At 41.0% G+C, this 19,325-nt stretch overlaps 1 protein-coding gene across 1 annotated transcript in view; it reads left to right on the plus strand.

Annotated features, from left to right (window-relative positions):
• The window catches only part of LOC104988240 (aromatase), a 54,232-nt gene that overhangs the window by 8,518 nt on the left and 26,389 nt on the right, over nt 1-19,325 (plus strand). Inside the window, exons 2-3 of the mRNA XM_010839491.1 lie at nt 11,786-11,977; nt 15,164-15,314. Of these exons, the coding sequence (XP_010837793.1) occupies nt 11,824-11,977; nt 15,164-15,314 (305 nt within the window). The 5' untranslated portion in view covers nt 11,786-11,823. The remainder of the gene's footprint in view (nt 1-11,785; nt 11,978-15,163; nt 15,315-19,325) is intronic.

A 19,325-nucleotide genomic window follows, 5' to 3' on the forward strand; every position in this document is an offset into this window, starting at 1 on the left:
GCATATTGAGTGCAGCACTTTCACAGCATCATCTTTGAGGATTTGAAATAGCTCAACTGAAATTCCATCACTTCCACTAGCTTTGTTCATAGTGATGCTTTCTAAGGCCCACTTGACTTCACATTCCAGGATGTCTGGCTCTAGGTCAGTGATCACACCATCGTGAATATCTGGGTCATGAAGATCTTTTTTGTACAGTTCTTCTGTATATTCTTGTCACCTCTTCTTAATATCTTCTGCTTCTTTTAGGTCCATATCATTTCTGTCCTTTATCAAGCCCATCTTTGCATGAAATGTTCCCTTGGTATTTCTAATTTTCTTGAAGAGATCTCTAGTCTTTCCCAGTCTTTCCCATTCTGTTGTTTTCCTCTATTTCTTTGCATTGATCTCTGAGGAAGGCTTTCTTATCTCTCCTTGTATTCTTTGGAACTCTGCATTCAGATGCTTATACCTTCCTTTTCTCCTTTGCTTTTCACTTCTCTTCTTTTCACAGCTATTTGTAAGGCCTCCCCAGACAGCCATTTTGCTTTTTTGCATTTCTTTTCCATGGGGATGGTCTTGATCCCTGTCTCCTGTACAATGTCACGAACCTCATTCCATAGTTCATCAGGCACTCTAAAAATTGTACTGTGATCTATAAAAATTTTCTTGAAACATGAAAAACTCTATTACTATAGTTGTTAAGTGTATATGGAAGTGTAAAAAAAAATAAAACCAATATTTTAATACATTGTAATATAAACATTCGAAACATTGCAATTCTTAAAGTGTTTTTTTTCTTTGTAAAAAATATTTAGCAAGAGTATGTCAGCAGTCCCTGCTGTCTTCTTTTTGTAGAACTGGAATATTTTTTTCTATGCCTTGCTGAAAAAAAGCCGTAATATTCCTCCTTTATAAATTTGCATCAGCTTCCAATATCTTATACTTTGTGCTCCCAATATTGTAATATCTCTCTGAGAGTTTCTTAAATGAGAAATTTTTGCTCTCAGCACTTCCTCTGCAACATCATTCTCCTTCACTTTCTTCACTTATGCTTTTAACACTGGTTTCAGGTTTCATCAATGTAGACAGAAACCCTGAGGGTCTTGACTGTCAGGAAGTCACAAGGAGCTTACTCAGAATGAGCTTTACTTACTCAGTAAAATTTCAGTCTGGAAACTGAATACCTAAAAACTCAATCTGTTCAAAGGAACTGCTCACTAACAAAGGAACCAAATGATAATAGACACAAGGCTGACTTTTCAGTCTCAATTTACATATATTTTTTAAAAAGGAAAAAAACTACCCAACATATGTGCAAGAAGTTTTAGTGCCTTGCACTTAGCTGTTAATGATTACTTAAATAGTAGAATAATAGGATGAATCAGTAGCGTGAATCAGGCAACTGAATGAATTCAACTATGTCATGAAATTTCTGTTCTTGCCAGAAATGTGTCCTTGATTGCATATCTAAGATCTCATATAGATAAGGGGAGAAAAGTAATTATATATACTTCAGGAATCTGATGAAAATTATGGCTTCTTTCCCCCATAAAAGAGCAGATATAACATTTTATTCAGTATTTCAAGGAGTTTGCATAACCCCTGATATCCACTTAAAAACTTCATTAAGAATCTAGAACTTTATCGCTAGGTAAAACTCAGCCAGTTGGATCATAAAGAAGGCTGAGCGCCAAAGAACTGACATTTTTGAACTGTGGTGCTGGAGAAGACTCTTGAGAGTCTCTTGGACAGCAAGAAGATCAAACCAATCAATCCTAAAGGAAATCAATCCTGAATACTCATTAGAAGGACTGATGCTGAAGCTGAAGCTCCAGTACTTTGGCCACCTGTTGAGAAGAGCTGACTCATTGGAAAAGACCCTGATGTTGGGAAAGATTGAAGGCAGGAGGAGCAGGGGACAACAGAGGATGAGATGGTTGGATGGCGTCACTGACTCAATGGACATGAGTCTGAGCAAACTCTGGGAGATAGTGAAGGACAGGGAAGCCTGGCATGCTGCAGTTCATGAGGTCACAGAGTCAGACATAACAACTGAACAACAAAAACCCAGCCAAAGTCTGTTTCAAGAGCACTGCAAGTCTTGGAAACTCAGAACACTTTTCAAGGGAAGATAATCCTTGGAGTAGTCACCTGGGACCAGGAACTGAATGGAATGGTTGCTCATTCTTCATTACATAAGACTATTCAATATAAGTCTCTTCAACAAACTACAATCCTTGAAACTCTCTTCTGAGAGTATAGGTATTAGAAATCCTTATTGAAAAGAAAGACTCAACACTACATTGTTGAAAAACACTGCAGAGAGGAGTGGCCAAGATGGCAGAGTAGGAAGACCTTGTGCTCACCTCCTTCTGTGGGCAGTCCAAAATTTTGATTATTTACAGAGCGACTATCCATGAAAGTGATTTGAAGTCTAGTAGAAAAGATCTATAGCTCAAGATTTAAAGAAGGAACTATAATATGGGTAGGAGGAGCATATATATAGTAAAGTCAAGACCCATACCTCCAGGTAGGTGAATCCACCAACAGGAGGATAATTACAATTGCAGATATGGCCTCCAATAAATGAGGGGTCCAGCCTCACATAGAACTCCTCAGTCTGGGAGTTCTACACTGGGAAGATGAGCCTCCAGAACATTTGGCTCTGAAGGCTAGTAGGGCTTGCTTTTGGGCTTCCCAGGTGGTACTAGTGGTAAAGAACCTGCCTGACAATGCAGGACACTTAAGAGATGTGGGTTTGATCCCTGGTTAGGAAGATCCCCTGGAGGAGAACATGGCAACCCACTCCAGTATTCTTGCCTGGAGAATCCTGTGGACAGAGGAGCCTGGTGGGCTACAGTCCATAGAGTCACAAAGAGTTGGAAATGACTGAAGCAGCAGCAGAAGCAGGGCTTGCTTTCAGAAGCCCCAGAGGATTGTGGGAAATAGAGACTCCACTCTTAAAAAGTGTACACAAAACCTCACGTGCTCTAGGGTCAAGGGCAGAAGCAGTCATTCAAAAGCTAGCAGGCCCACTGGTGGATCTTAGAGATGCTCCTGCAGAATCAGTAGGCAACTGAACCTCAATTTGAGGATGACACTAGCAGCAGCCATTTGGGGGTGTGGATCCCACCACAAGGATATTGTTGCTGGTAAGCACCATTTTGGAATCCTCCATCTAGCTTATTAGTGTCAGGACCTGGCTCATCCCCACCAGCCCATTGATACCAGTCCTGGAAACTCCCACATCAGGTGACTAGGCTAGATGGGGACACATTCCAGCCTACCAGCAGGCCTGTTTATATACAAACCCCTGAGCCTCTAGACACCCTGGAACATGGCCCCCCAACCAGGGGACCAACATTAGCCCTGGACCCAGTTTCACTCATCAGGGAGAAACCAGCCCTGGGATCTCCTGGGCCCCAGCCCTGCCCACCTACAGGCCAGCATCAACTCTGGGACCCCTGAAGCCCTACAGGCAAAGACCCCGAAGACCAGATCTGCCCACCACTGAGCTGGAAGTAACCTCAAGACCTGACTTCACTCTCCAATGGGTGGACAACAGCCCTAGGACCCCCTGGGCCATGGTTTTACCCACAGGCTGACGGACACAGCTCTGGGACCACCAAGGACCTGCAGCTGGCTGTGTCACAATCCAGTGAACTCACCAGTGTGCCAGCACCAGAAATGGGAACCCCTAGGCCTACAGCCAGAGAACCCATGACCTGACTCTGCCCATCAGTGGACTGGCAGTAGTGCCAGCACCTGCCCTTATTGGTGGTTGGGCACCAGCCCAGGGCCCACCCACCAGCAGGCAAAACAACCAACCCAGGATCACAGTAGCCCCAGAGCCAGCTATGTCAAGACCCAACCTACCCACCAGGAGATTCGCACCACCCAGGAATGCCCTGGGCTCTGGCCCTGGCTAACAGCAGGTCTACAGCAGATCCAGGACACCTTGGGAGGACACCCTGGGAGGACATCCTGGGAGGACAACTCTCAGCCAGCCAAGTCAGGATTTGACTATGAAATATGTCAGAAAGAAATGGGGAGAGGGAGAAAATTTAGAGTTGTTAAAATTCATTCACACTTAAAAAATCAACTCAAAATGACTGTATATATATATATATACACACACACACACACACACACACACACACACATATACACACACATACATATATGCTCATATATATATTACTATATATAAACATTTTGGTAACTAGAAATAAAAAATCTATAGTAGATATACACAGAAAAAAAGAGGACTCCACACATAACACTAAAAATAGCCATCAAATTACAAAGGAAGAGAGAAAAAGGAATAAAAAGCTTCATCAAACAAAAGAGAATTAACAAAATAGCAATAAATATATAACAATGAATTATTTTTTTAATCTGTTTTTTGGGGCCTGTGCTACATGATATGCAGGATTTGATCCCATGTAGTTCCCTGATCAGGGACTGAACCTGTGACCCTTGCATTGGAAACATGGAATCAACAACTGGATCACCAGGGAGTAAATAATTACTTTAAATGTAAGTGGAGTAACTGCGCCAATCAAAAGACATAGAATGGATGAATAGATATGAAAACAAGACCCATATATATGCTGCCTATAAGAAACTCATTTCAGATCGAAAGACATACAAAGTGAGGGGATAGAAAAGTATATTCCATGCAAATAGGAAAGAATAAAGCCAGGACGCCAGTGCTTATATCAGACAGAATAGACTTTAAATACTGTTACAAGAGACAAAAAAAAAAAAAAAATGCTACATAAAGATCAAGGGCTCAATCCAGCAAGAAGTTTAACAATTATAGTCATATATGCACCCATCATCAGTTCAGTTCAGTCACTCAGTCATGTCCGACTCTTTGTGACCCAATGAATCGCAGCACGCCAGGCCTCCCTGTCCATCACCAACTCCCGGAGTTCACTCAAACTCACATTCATCACGTTGGTGATGCCATCCAGCCATCTCATCCTCCGTCATCCCCTTCTCCTCCTGCCCCCAATCCTTCCCAGCATTAGAGTCTTTTCCAAAGAGTCAACTCTTCACATGAGGTGGCCAAAGTACTGGAGTTTCAGCTTTACCATCATTCCTTCCAAAGAAATCCCAGGGCTGATCTCCTTCAGAATGGACTGGTTGGATCTCCTTGCAGTCCAAGGGACTCTCAAGAGTCTTCTCCAACACCACAGTTCAAAGGATCAATTCTTCGGTGCTCAGCTTTCTTCACAGTCCAACTCTCACATCCATACATGACCACTGGAAAAACCATAGCCTTGACTAGACAGACCTTTGTTGGCAAAGTAATGTCTTTGGTTTTCAATAAGCTATATAGGTTGGTCATAACTTTCCTTCCAAGGAGTAAGTGTCTTTTAATTTCATGGCTGCAGTCACCATCTGCAGTGATTTTGGAGCCCACCAAAATAAAGTCTGACACTGTTTCCACTGTTTCCCTATCTATTTGCCATGAAGTGCTGGGACCAGATGCCATGATCTTCGTTTTCTGAAAGTTGAGCTTTAAGCCAACTTTTTCACTCTCCTCTTTCACTTTCATCAAGAGGCTCTTTAGTTCCTCTTCACTTTCTGCCATAAGGGTGGTGTCATCTGCATATCTGAGGTTATTGATATTTCTCCCGGCAATCTTGATTCCAGCTTGTGCTTCTTTCAGCCCAGCGTTTCTCATGATGTACTCTGCATAGAAGTTAAATAAGCAGGGTGACAATATACAGCCTTGACGTACTCCTTTTCCTATTTGGAACCAGTCTGTTGTTTCATGTCCAGTCCTAACTGTTGCTTCCTGACCTGCATATAGGTTTCTTAAGAGGCAGGTCAGGTGGTCTGGTATTACTATCTCTTGAAGAATTTTCCACAGTTTATTGTGATCCACACAGTCAAAGGCTTTGGCATAGTCAGTAAAGCAGAAATAGATGTTTTTCTGGAACTCTCTTGCTTTTTCGATGATCCAGCAGATGTTGGCAATTTGATCTCTGGTTCCTCTGCCTTTTCTAAAACCAGCTTGAACATCTGGAAGTTCATGGTTCACGTATTGCTGAAGCCCGGCTTGGAGAATTTTGAGCATTACTTTACTAGCATGTGACAGGAGTGCAATTGTGTGGTAGTTTGAGCATTCTTTGGCATTGCCTTTCTTTGGGATTGGAATGAAAGCTGACCTTTTCCAGTTCTGTGGCCACTGCTGAGTTTTCCAAATTTGCTGGCATATTGAGTGCAGCACTTTCACAGCATCATCTTTCAGGATTTGAAATAGCTCAACTGAAATTCCATCACCTCCACTAGCTTTGTTCGTAGTGATGCTTTCTAAGGCCCACTTGACTTCACATTCCAGGATGTCGTGATCATCTTGGTCGTGAAGCTCTTTTTTGTACAGTTCTTCTGTGTATTCTTGCCACCTCTTCTTAATATCTTCTGCTTCTGTTAGGTCCATATCATTTCTGTCTTTATCGAGCACATCTTTGCATGAAATGTTCCCTTGGTATCTCTAATTTTCTTGAAGAGATCTCTGGTCTTTCCCATTCTGTTGTTTTCCTCTATTTCTTTGCTTTGATCGCTGAGGAAGGCTTTCTTATCTCTCCTTGTATTCTTTGGAACTCTGCATTCAGATGCTTATATCTGTCCTTTTCTCCTTTGCTTTTTGCTTCTCTTCTTTTCACAGCTATTTGTAAGCCCTCCCCAGACAGCCATTTTGCTTTTTTGCATTTCTTTTCCACGGGGACGGTCTTGATCCCTGTCTCCTGTACAATGTCATGAACCTCCATCCATAGTTCATCAGGCACTCTATCTATCAGATCTAGACCCTTAAATCTATTTCTCACCTAAATACATAAAGAGAAATATTAACAGACATAAAGAGAGAAATTGACAGTAATACAAAAATCGTAGCGGACTTTAACACCCCTCTTACATCAAAGGACAGACCATCTAGACAGAAAATGGATAAGGAAATATTGGCTTTAAATGACATATTACACCAGAATAAATTAATAGATGTATAGAATGGTCTATCGAAAAGTGATGCATGTGCATGTAAATCATTCTCCAGGATAGATCACATCCTATGCTACAAAACAAATCTCAGTAAATTCAAGAAGACTGAAATAAAATCATGCATCTTTTCCAGCTACAAAGTTATGAGCCTAGAACCCAACTACAAAAACGCATAGAAGCTAAACAATATACTAAACAGCCAATGGATCACTACAGAAATCAAAGAGGAAATTTAAATATCTGGAGACAAATGAAAATGAAAGCAAATCATAAAGGTAAGAGCAGAAATGAAAGAGAAACTTAAAAAGAAAAGATCAGTGAAACTAAGCGCTAGTTCTTTGAAAAGATAAGATTGGAAAACATTTAGCCATACATCAAGGAAAAAAAAGAGGACCCAAATCAATAAAACCATAAAAAGTTACAACTGACACCACAGAAATACATAGGATCATAAAAGATTACTACCAGTTATATGCCTATAAGGTAGACAATCTAGAGGAAAATGACAAATTCTTAGAAGTCTACAACCTCTCAAGACTGAATCAATAAGAAATAGAAAATATAAACAGACCAATTACTAGCTATGAAATTGAATCACTAATACAAAAACAAAAACCTCCCAACAAAAGTCCAGGACCAGATGGCTTCATAGGTGAATCCTACCAAACACAAGATAATCTAACAGTCTTTTCAAACTATTCCAAAACTTTTCAGAGGAAGAAATACTTCCAAACTAATTCTACAAGGCCAGCATCACCCTGATACCAAAACCAGATAAAGATAACACACAAAAAGAATATTACAGACCAATATCACTGATGAACATAGATGCAAAAATCTTCAACAAAATATTGGAAAGCCAAACTTGACAATACATTAAAAGGATCATACATTATAAATAAGTGGGATTTATACCAGGGATGCAAAGATGGTTTCATATCTGCAAATCAGTCCATGTGATTCACCACATTACCAAACTGAAGAATAAAAATCATAAGATCATCACAATAGATGCAGAAAATCTTTTGACAAAATACGATATCCATCTTTGATTAAAAAAAAAAAACTCTCAACAAAGTGAGAATAGAGGGAACATAACACACTAAAGCCATATATAACAAGCCCACAATTAACATCATACTCAATGTTGAAAAGCCGAAATATTCTTTAAGTTCAGGAGCAAGGATGCCCACTCTTACCACTTTTATTCAACATAGTTTTGGAAGTCCTAGCCACAGCCAACAGAGAAGGAAAAGATACAAATGGAATCTACATTAGAATGGAAGAAGTAAGACTGTCACTGTTTGCTAATGACTTGATAATACACATAGAAAATCCTAAAGACACACCCAGAAAATTTACTAGAACTCATCAGTGAATTCAATGAAGTTGCAGGAGACAAAATTAACATGCAGAAATCTTTCTATACATTAATATTTATTAATATTGCATTTTTATACAATAAAAGGCACACTACTAGAGAAAATTTAAAAAATAATCCCATTCACAATAACATCAAAAAGAATAAAGTACCTTGGAATAAATCTAATCAAGGAGGTAAAAGACCTATACTTGGAAAACTATAAAGACACTGATGAAAGAAATTGAAGATGACACAAACAGATGGAACGATATACTGTTCTCATGGACTGGAAGAACTAATATTGTTAAATGATCGTACTACCCAAGGCAATCTACAGATTCAATAAAATACCTATCAAAAGATAACATTCTTGAAAGAACTAAACGAGTAATTCTAAAATTTGTATGGAAACAAAAAAGACCCCCATTAGCCAAGACTATCATAAGAAAGAAGAACAGGAGGTTATCACACTCCATGATTTGAAACAAAGCTATAATCATCCAAATAGTATACTTCTGGCACAAAATCAGACACATGGATCAAAGGAACAGAGTGGAAAATGCAGAAATGACTCATTTCTGATATGGGCATGTAATCTACAACAATGAGGAAAAGACAACCTCTTCAATAAATGGTACTGAGAAAACTGGACAGCTACACACAAAAGAATCAAACTAGACCACTCAGACCATATACGAAAGAAAATTAAAACTAGATTAAAGACGTCAATGTAAGACCTGAAACTTTTAGAAGAAAATACAGATTTTGACACCAGTTTTAGCAATATTTTAGGGGATATGTCTCCTCAGGCAAGGAAAACAAAATAAAATAAATGGGAATACAGTGAAAAAATCTTTTGTACAGCTAAGGAAACTATCAACAAAACAAAATGATCATCTACTAAATGGGAGAGGATGATATGTCCAACAGTGTTAATGTCCAAAATATATAATGAACTCTTTTCAATATCAAAAAAAACAACCCAATTTAAAAATGGGCAGAAGACTTGAATAGACATTTTCCCAAAGATACACAGATGGCCAACAGTCACATAAAAACATGTTCAACATCACTAATTATCCAGGGAAATGCAAATCAAAATCACAATGAGATATCACTTTATACCAGTCAGAATAGCTATTATCAAAGAGAGAACAAATAAGTTTTGGTGGGGATGTGGGGAAAAGGGAACACTTGTGCACTATTGGTGGGAATGTTGATTGCTATAGCCACTCTGGAAAAAAGTACAAAGCTTCCTCAAAAAATTAAAAATAGAACTATCTATGATCCGGCAATTCCACTTCTGGGTGTTTATGGGAAAAAATGAAAACACTAATTCAAAAAGATACAGGAACCCCTATTTTTTTGCTGAATTATTCACAATAACCAAGATATGGAAGCAATCTAAGAGCTCGTTAACAGATGAATGGATAAAGATGATGTGGGGAGTGTGTATAAAATGAAACATTACTCAGACATAAAGAGGAGTGAAATATTACGATTTGTGTCAACATAGATGGACCTAAAGGGTATTATGCTAAATGAACTAAGTCTGACAGAGAAAGGCAAATACTATATATGATTTCACTTATATGTGGAACCTAAAAACCAAAACAAATGAACAACCATAAGTGAACAAAGTCATAAATACAAAGAACAAATAGGGGTTGCCAGAGGGGAGGGGTTTGGGGGAGGGAAATAGTTGAAGGAGATTAAGAGGTACAAACTTTTAGTCACAAAATAAGCTAGTCATGGGTATGAACTTTACAGTGTTGGAACACAGTAATAATTACATAATATCTTTCTGTGGTGACAGATAACCACTAGACTTATCATGGTGATTATTTTGAAATGTATAGAAATACCAAATCACTATGCCATGTGTACCAAGAACCAAAATGGTGGTGTACTTCAATTAAACCTCAAAAACAAACTCATAGAAAAGGAAATCAAATATGTGGTTGCCAGAGGCAAAGGGTGGAAGCTGGTGGGGGGGGGGGCAGGGAATTAAATGAAGGTGGTCAAAAGGTACAAACTTCCAGTAATAAGATAAATAAGTGCTTCCCTTGCGGCTCAGCTGGCAAAAAATCCTTCTGCAATGCGGAAGACCTGGGTTCAATCCCTGGGTTGGGAAGATCCCCTGGAGAAGGGAAAGGCTACCCACTCCGGTATTCTGACCTGGAGAATTCCATGGACTGTATAGTCCATGGGGTTGCAACGAGTCGAACACGACTGAGTGACTTTCACTTTCCAGTAATAAGTACTAGGTAAATAAGTACTAGGAAAGATAAAGACAATATGATAAAGATAACTGACACTGTGCATCTTATATATGAATTATTGAGAGACTAAATCCAAAGTGTTCTCATCACAAGGAAAACTATTATTTTTCTATTTCTTCAGTGTTGTATCTGTATAAGATGATAGATCAGCACTAAACTCATTTTATAATCATTCCAGGATGCATGTAAGTCGAATCATTATATTGTACACCTTAAAATTATATACTGCTGTATGTCAATTACAACTCAATAAAGCAGAAAAAAAAATGCTCTCCAAGAGGAAAAAGGAAAGAGAAAACCACATCAGAACCAGAAAATCAAACTGAAAATTATCCTGTACAGGAGATTAGCTGCTGTGGAGAGCTTGGTGGCTGGGTGGCATCCGAGCCTACTGCTGGTGGTATCAACCAAGCCATCTCTTTTCTTCCTGCTTCCCCACTTCTCTTTTTCCTCCTCTCTTTTTATTCTTTCTCTCCTCTTCTTCTATCCTACCACCTCTGTCATAGTCCAATGTGTACTGCTTCAACTAGCACATGGTGCAAGAGGTTTTCAAGCTTTATTAAAGCCAATAGGAAAAGATTGTCCTGTTGAATTCAATAGACAATTTATGGGAGGCTCTGAGAATGCCTCAGTGATGCCTGAGAAATACCTTCTGACTGGAGAAGCCTACCCTCTGGGGGAAGTAATCCCAAGCAAGCAAGGTAGTTGGGGATTGTGCTTTAAAAAATGTATTTGGCTTCGGAGGGAAAAATATTGCCTAAACAGAAACTGCTGATGAAGTCACAGAATGACTCCACCTCTGGAATGAGCTGCATTTTCATGTATTTTGGTATGAAATTTGGCTCTTAATTGAGAACTCAGTCACTCTACCCACTCAAGGGCAAGGTGATAAGGTTCTATCAGACCAAGCGTCTAAACGAACCTGAGACTCTACCAAGGTCAGAAATGCTGCACTTCAAGCCAAAAGATCTCTCTTGGGCTTGCTTGTTTTGACTCGTGACTATAAATTTGTCTTGTCTAAGTGTCCAATCATATTATAAAACAAAGCGCCAATCTCTACGGTACAGCATCCTCTGAAGCAACAGGAGTCCTAAATGTACATTTTGGGGATTTTCTAATTTTTCCATTCTTCTGATCTCCACAGGACTTTAAATTACTTCCCCTGAGATCAAGTAAAACAAAATGCTTTTGGAAGTGCTGAACCCAAAGCATTACAACGTCACCAGCATGGTGTCCGAAGTTGTGCCTATTGCCAGCATTGCAATCATTGCAATCCTGCTGCTCACTGGATTTCTTCTCTTGGTTTGGAATTATGAGGACACATCCTCAATACCAGGTAAGGCAGTCGTCTATTTCTGTATCTAAAGAGATTGTTTCCTTGGGCTTTTGATCCACGAGGGTAAAGGAGATTCTACAAAATGACAAAGAGTAAACCTGGGGAGCTGGCTGAAGTCCACAGCATGTAAGCAAATGAGGACTCAGGTGAAAAAATGTTTAGCCAATTATCTGCACATGTTTAATGACAACATTAAAACAATACCTCAGATAATCTCTTCCAGGCTACACTTTACTTTGGTAAAATAGACTTGGCACAAGTATCCTTTAAAATAAGTTTAAGATGGGGACAGCAAAGTAAAATTCCAGGAACTTATTTTTCTTTTGATTCAAATTCGTTCCAATTTTGCTCTGAAGGTGAAAATGTCTCTGGAATGCCTTCTGTCCCCCTTTCTGTCTCATTCCCACTTTGCTTCAGCCATGTCCTCTGCCCTCTCCCTTCTCAAACTTATTCCTTCTCTTTATCCCATTCTTTATTTTCTTTTATTCTTGGATAAGGTGGTGATGTTGATGCCAACATAAGAGCTGGATGGATCCTGGATAGTGGAAGAAAAATGGGGGACCACTATCATTGCCTTGAAAACCTAAAAACATCTTCAACAAGCTCTGTGGACCAATCAAAAGTAGAGCATAATATAGTTATCCAGATAATTCCAGTAGAAACACCATCACTCTACACTGTCATACTAACTCAGAATTCTCAGAAATATCAGATTGCTTTTTAATTTTCAGGGAAAATTCCTCACAGCAAGCATCTGTCTCCAGTCCCATAAGATACTTGATAAGGCTTTATTTCAAGAGCATACTCATTACACACTTTCAAGTGTGGGCCTCTTCGCACAGTGATGGAAAGTGGGAGTGTAGGGCTGCTGCAAAATGCCCTGGGTCTGGTTTCTTTATCATTTTTGAGAGAACGGCCTGTCTCTCTGTTTGATTCAGCCTGGTATTTTAGGTTACTTTAAATGCCCAATGTAATGGAATGCTTAGTTGGTTTTCTTCTCTACTCCCTGATAGGGGTCTGAAGGAAGACTGTTCCATGGTCTTTAGCTCAATGAACCCCTTCTCCGTCACTGCCCCTTTCTCACTGGATTCTCTTCCCCCAGTGGGCACCCAAGTCAGGGTCCATGAATGGTAGAGGGGAGGGAGGGGCTATTTTTAACAAGTTGCCCCAGAGGTTTGCGTTGCAGGTGATGGTAGAACTGCCTTGGACCTTTGGGGAGGTGGGGGGAGGCAAGCACAGAATGAGCATCCCTGAAGCTCTGGACCAGGAGCCAGAAAGGGGCAGCTCCTCTGTCTACCACCTCTGGGCTGGGGATTTCAGGCTGTCACACGCTGACAGTCTGTGACACTATCACACAGTGCTGTCATTCTCAGCCCTGCCTGAGGTGGGTCCTCACGTGGACTTTTCATTTCCCAGGTGGTTTTCCTGAGCACTCAGGGTTGAGAGCCACAGAATGGAGCCCAACCCCTTCATTTGAAAGAAAGGGAAATTGAGCACCAGAGACAGCCTCTGCCTGGTCCAGGCGGTATGAGTAACTGTGGAGCCAATCTCTTCTGTTCATAGGTGAGGGGTTAAAGCCCCAGAAGAGAAAGGGCTTGCCAGCATCTCAGCTGGAAGGCAAGTGGGAATAGGGGGAGCAGGGGGACCACCAGGAAGTCCTAAATCCCAGATGGATGTTCATTTTGCTACTAGGGAGCTTCCATTGAATAGTTCCATGCTTTCCCTGGGGAAAGGTGAGGTCTGGTTAGAACTCTCTAGTTCTAGAACCCTCTAGGCCAGATCCCTCCAATCATCAGCTCTCTGGGCTCTGAGTTTTATGCATATGGAGAATCTCGGGGTCAGTGGAGCCAAAGAGTTGAGAAGGTACAGTGAGCCAAATCCCTCAGTTTAACAATTTTGAAAGCAGTTTCACACCCACTTTCTCCTGTGAACCTCTGGGCACTCTGGTGAGGTAAGTGTGTTGATCCCTACTTTGCAGATGAAAAAGCTGAGACATAAAGAGGCCAGATGTCCATGGCTAGTAGACGACGAAGCTGGGACTCAAATTGAAGCTTCCTCAACTCACATTTACTGAGAGGCCCCGTATTATCAGGTCATGGGGAAGGGGGTCCAGGAGTGTGAGAGGTAACCCACATAGGCAGAGGACATAGTGCCAGGGAGGGCCGTGAGGGTTGGAGAGGAATCATTCCTACTTGGTGATGTGCAAGCTTCAATTTGGAGAAACTGCACCAGTTCGCTGATCTCTGACAAGACTACTGTTACCTGGCGCCTGGCAGCTCTCCCTTCCCCAAGGTTACAGGGTGATGTCTAACCTTGCACGTGGGCCCTCTCCCCCAGACCCTGTCTCTGCCCTGTGCACCACATTCTTTATGGGAGCGCTGGGGAAAAAGGTATGGTGACACAGTTTCCTTTTGCCTGTTAAAAATCTGTTCTACATAAAATGCACAAATAAACATGTGATCACAGATCAGAACGAAAAGGAGGATGCTAGCAGGATCCCAGAAACTCCTCTTGTGCCTTTCCAGTTATACCCTCTGTCACCCCCAGAAGTAAATAGCCTTCTATTCTATAATGATCACTCCCCTGCTTTCTGATAGATTTTTCACCTAATTTCATATTCTAAACAATATCCTTCAGTATTACCTGCTCTTGCATGTTTTAGCAATAGGAATCCTATATTCCTTATTCTTCTGTCTTGGTTTTTTCCTTACATTTTTGCCTGTAGGTTTCATTCAGGTTGTGGCATGCAGCTGCAGTTCATATAGTATGCAGTTACATGAACACCTCACTGTTTAGTCACCTATTCTACTGCTAATAGACATTTGGGGTGTCTTCATTTTGGGGCTATTGTGAACAAGGCTGCTATGAACATTCATGTGCACAGGTTTATTTTGTCTAATGAGGTTTAGCTTAAGATTCTCTTCTTAAACCAGTCCATTCAGACTGAAATGATTGAGACCATAAGGAATTGGTGTGGTGTGGACTACTTTTTACTTGTAGAGCTGTGAAGAGCCTCATGTTAATTAACTTGTGTTGTTTTAATTATTTTGTGTGTGTGACTCACCTATATAGATCAGAAGATATAAAAGGACATTTGGATTTATAGGAACAAGAACAACAGTATCTTAAACAATTGCTCTTTTGAGTAGTGCTGAAATACTGATTATGATCTGATGACTTTCCTAGGTCCCAGCTACTTTCTGGGAATTGGGCCCCTCATTTCCCACTGCAGGTTCCTCTGGATGGGGATCGGCAGTGCCTGCAATTACTACAACAAGATGTATGGAGAATTCATGAGAGTCTGGGTATGCGGAGAGGAAACCCTTATTATTAGCAAGTAAGTCTCAATAATTGGAGAAATACTTTAAAAATCAAGGTTGGGATATTTCCTATTAAAAAGCAAACTCATTTTGATATTTTGCCATCTTTGTTTCCAATGTCTTTACTACTTAAATAAAGATGAGTGATTACCAGGTTAAAAATCTAACACTTGAGACAAACAGAATAATTGGGTTTTGCTTGAAACCTGAGGCATATATAATGAATTCCGGAAAGACTGGAAATTATTCAAAATATCTCTGAGCAGGGAATGTGGAAACCTAGAATACAGAGGATTTGGTTTTGACAAAACACTTGAAGGAGAGGTGTTATCTTTTATACTTCCCTAAGATTTTGGTCTTAACTGTAGAAGTAAGCATGAAAAATGAACAAATAGTAATAAAAAAACAAATACCTGAGGGGAGCGGAATTCTGATTGCATCAATTTGCTGATGTGTTTCTAATGCCAACAGGAGGGTAGACAGCAGACGAAGAAGGTGTTCTTCTCTTTACAGAATGCTGCTGTCCTAAAGTGACTGTCAGTGTGCCGGTAAAAGCAATGGTATTCTCCTGCTCCATTACATTTTCCAGATAACTGGTAGACTGAGTTCACTTCAGTGTTAACAAAATATGGATCAACTAAAGAACTAGCTTTGTGAAATATTAGTTTTCTTACTGACTGATCATAGAAAATGAAGCATTTAAAATAAAGCACATATCATAGATGTTCAGCTACTTTGCTAGAATTTAGCAAAGCTAACTGCCAGAATGTCTCATTAATGAGATTTTATATTTATAATCCCTGACAAAGATTTACTCAGAAACTAAGACTGACCAGGGTATTTTACTTATTTATTAGAATTGTTTCTTCAGATACATAGACTATTGCCCAGAAAAAAGTGAAGCATTTCTGGAAACTACATTGGCTTTTTTTCATGCCATATTATACATCATTTCTGAAAATACCATGGTAAACACAAAGCCTGAATACTTTGAACCAAATACTTGAAAGAAGGGAGGAGGGGAGAAAAATATGTTATCCTTTCAAATATTTCTACCTATCCAAGAATGTTATTTTGAACCAAACTAATTCCTCAATCGTTGCCTGGGTGTTTTCCCATTTCATTCAGTTTGCTTTTGTAAGAGTCTTAATAGTAACTAAGACAGACCATGTTTATATAACTAAACATGTTTATACAGCTTCAGCGGAAATGTCATTTTGGGTGGAAATGTCATTTCACTGGGTTAAAGTCAAACACCCCAGTACAGTGGTTCTCAGACTGTGGTCCCCTGACCAGCAGTAGACACATCTGGCTTTCCATCCTTGGTCCCTCCCTGACACTCTAAATGAGAAAATCTGGGGTCGGGGCCCAGGGATCTTTGTCCATGAGGCCTCCAGGTCATTCTGAGGCACACTCCAGTTTGAGACTCACTGCTCTAATGGTGAGAATATAGGTGCTCTTAGGTTCTACTCCTCTTGGTGTATTGAGCTCTGCTTAGCCAAATTTAAATGAATTTGACATGTTCTCATTTTCAGAATCATTACTTCACTCATTTTTGCAGCCAATTTTGAGTCTCAAAATTGTCCTGGAACAGATGACTATTGAGCTTGGGGGACTGGGACACTACCTCCTGCTCTTTGATCTCCCAGGGCAGCAAGTTGCCTTCCAGCCCTCCTCAAGTCAGCATCTGACTGTCCCTCAGATACAGGTGAAGGGACCCACAGGATATTTATCCAAAAGGATGACACCTGCAGCCCGGGATCTAGAGCAGTGCTTCTTGTCTTGGCTTTACATCAAAGTCACCCAGGGGGCTGTTCAACATCCCAATGCCCAGGTCACATCCCAACTTTTATAGTCTCTTGATGGGGGGACCCAGGCATTGATGGTGTTTAGAGCCCTCCAGGTAATTCCAATATGCTGCAGACTGGAGGGAGGAGAGGAGGTAAGAAGCTCCCAGGACAGAGGGCTTTTCCCTTCAGTATGGGGAAATGCTGAAGCAGGTTGGAGTGGATTCATCTAATTTTCTCCCCCTAAGGTCTAGGTCAGGTGATGGAGGTGCAAGACTAGACCTGGAGGGAAGAATGAAGCACCTGAGAAAGGATCAGATGACCAGGACAGAAACAGCTCATAGACAGTAGATACTCAGATCCCCAGAATAATGCCCAGGAGCCTCACAGGCAATTCCTGAAACAGGATCCTTGTCACAGCATGTGCCATCTGACCAGTCTGCACCTTACAGGAATGTGACCTTACTGACCCCCAAACTGTCAGGTGCTTCCTTCACACTGAGGACACAAACAGCCTTCTGCCTGTGCCCAGCTCCATCTCTGCTCTCCCCGTTCTTCCCTGGTCCTGTCCTCACAGGCTCTTCTCTGGTTGGAGTCTCTGTGTTCTCTATAATTGCCTCTGAGCCGCTCGATTTTGTTGTTAAGGGCTGAGCTCCCCACAGGAATAGGACGTGTTTGTTCCCATCTCCTTCCCTCGCTGCTCTTCAGATCCTTCCAGAACTTCCTGTACCTCTTGAAGAGACCCCACTGGACCCCAGAAAGCTTTTTCTTTGAATAATATGCCAGGTCTTTTCTCTTCAGAAAGTTTGATATCTGTCATCATTACAACTGTGCTGAGATTATGGCCCAACTTTTCAATTCAGCTTAGTTCTGAAGTGGTTGGGGCTGCAGAACTTTGGGTGGGGGAGAGTCAGGCACCAGGGCTGCTGGGCTTCTGCCTGAGCAGCTGGGGGGGGGGGGGGGAGGGCATCTGATCATCTGTAGGTAAAGTGTGCACAGTTCCCCAGGCAGGGGTGCTGTAAATAATGAGGGGCCACAGACACTTCGTGCCCTAAGTATATATTGGTGTTTGCAAGAATATCAAAAAGAAGAACATGGGTAGCATCAATAAGCGAGTAGCACTTAATACGCTAACAGGGGTCAAATTGGCCCATCTGCTATCAGTTTAAATACTATTGTTATAGTGTTTATATATCTGTTTTAATAGTGCATAAATTTATCCCCATGTTGTGGGATTTTTATGGTAAAACTCAGATAGTTCCAGGCAAACCAGGATGGCAAACCCACACTATTATCAGGTAAATATGTGCTGTATAAAAGATGAGGTGGGTGGAACATCTTTCGGATGGGGAAAAATCAGGATTCCATTTCAGATATGTTGACTTGACTTGCCTAGTACCACTGAATGGGATATTAAGAAGGAAGTTCTGACCATCCAGACCTTCTACTGTAGTCATAAACTAGCAAAGGAGCTGAGGAGGAGAGCCAGACAGAAAAGGGAAAACCAGGAGAGTGTGGTGGTCTGAAAGCAAGATGAGGAATGCGTGGCAGGGAGGATGGAACTGTCAAGTATCCAGATAGTGCCACAAGACTAGACAGAGATGTGAGCATTGCATTTAGCACCAGGGAGGTTAAGGGTGACCTTGACAAGGGGAGTTTCAGTGGAGTTCTGGGGGCAAAATGTGGCCACTGTAGAGAATGGGAGAGAAGAATTGGAGGTGGCAGGTACAAACTCTTCAAGGAGTTTGTCCTAAAGGAGGCAGAGAAATAGAATAAGGTTGAAAGGGGTATTTGGTCCAAGTCTTTTTGTTTGCTAAGATACAAGATACTATGACATGTGTGCTTTGATGATAATGAAGAGTCACAGAGGAAAACCATCGATGCAGCAGAAAGGAGGAGTGTGCCAGGTGAGATGACAAAGAGGTTCAGGTGACATGTGGAATTGGCCTTGAATAGGGACATGGAAGTTCATCCCCAGTAACAGAAGTGAAGTTGAACATATGGCACTGATCCTGATGGTTGGACTTGCTTCTGTTTTCTCATTAAAATAGGAAATCAAGCCTCTATGTGTGTGTTAGTGGTGTCCAACTCTTTGCGACCCTATAGACTGTAGCCTGCCAGGCTCCTTTGTCCATGGGATTCTCCAGGCAAGAATACTGGAATGTGCAGCCATTCCCTTCTCCAGGGGATCTTCCTGACCCAATCAAGTCTGTAGTTGAGATTAAAGGTGAGGAAGTAGAA

Source organism: Bison bison, unplaced genomic scaffold (assembly GCF_000754665.1).
Source record: "Bison bison bison isolate TAMUID 2011002044 unplaced genomic scaffold, Bison_UMD1.0 scf7180017864118, whole genome shotgun sequence".
Lineage (NCBI taxonomy): Eukaryota > Metazoa > Chordata > Mammalia > Artiodactyla > Bovidae > Bison > Bison bison.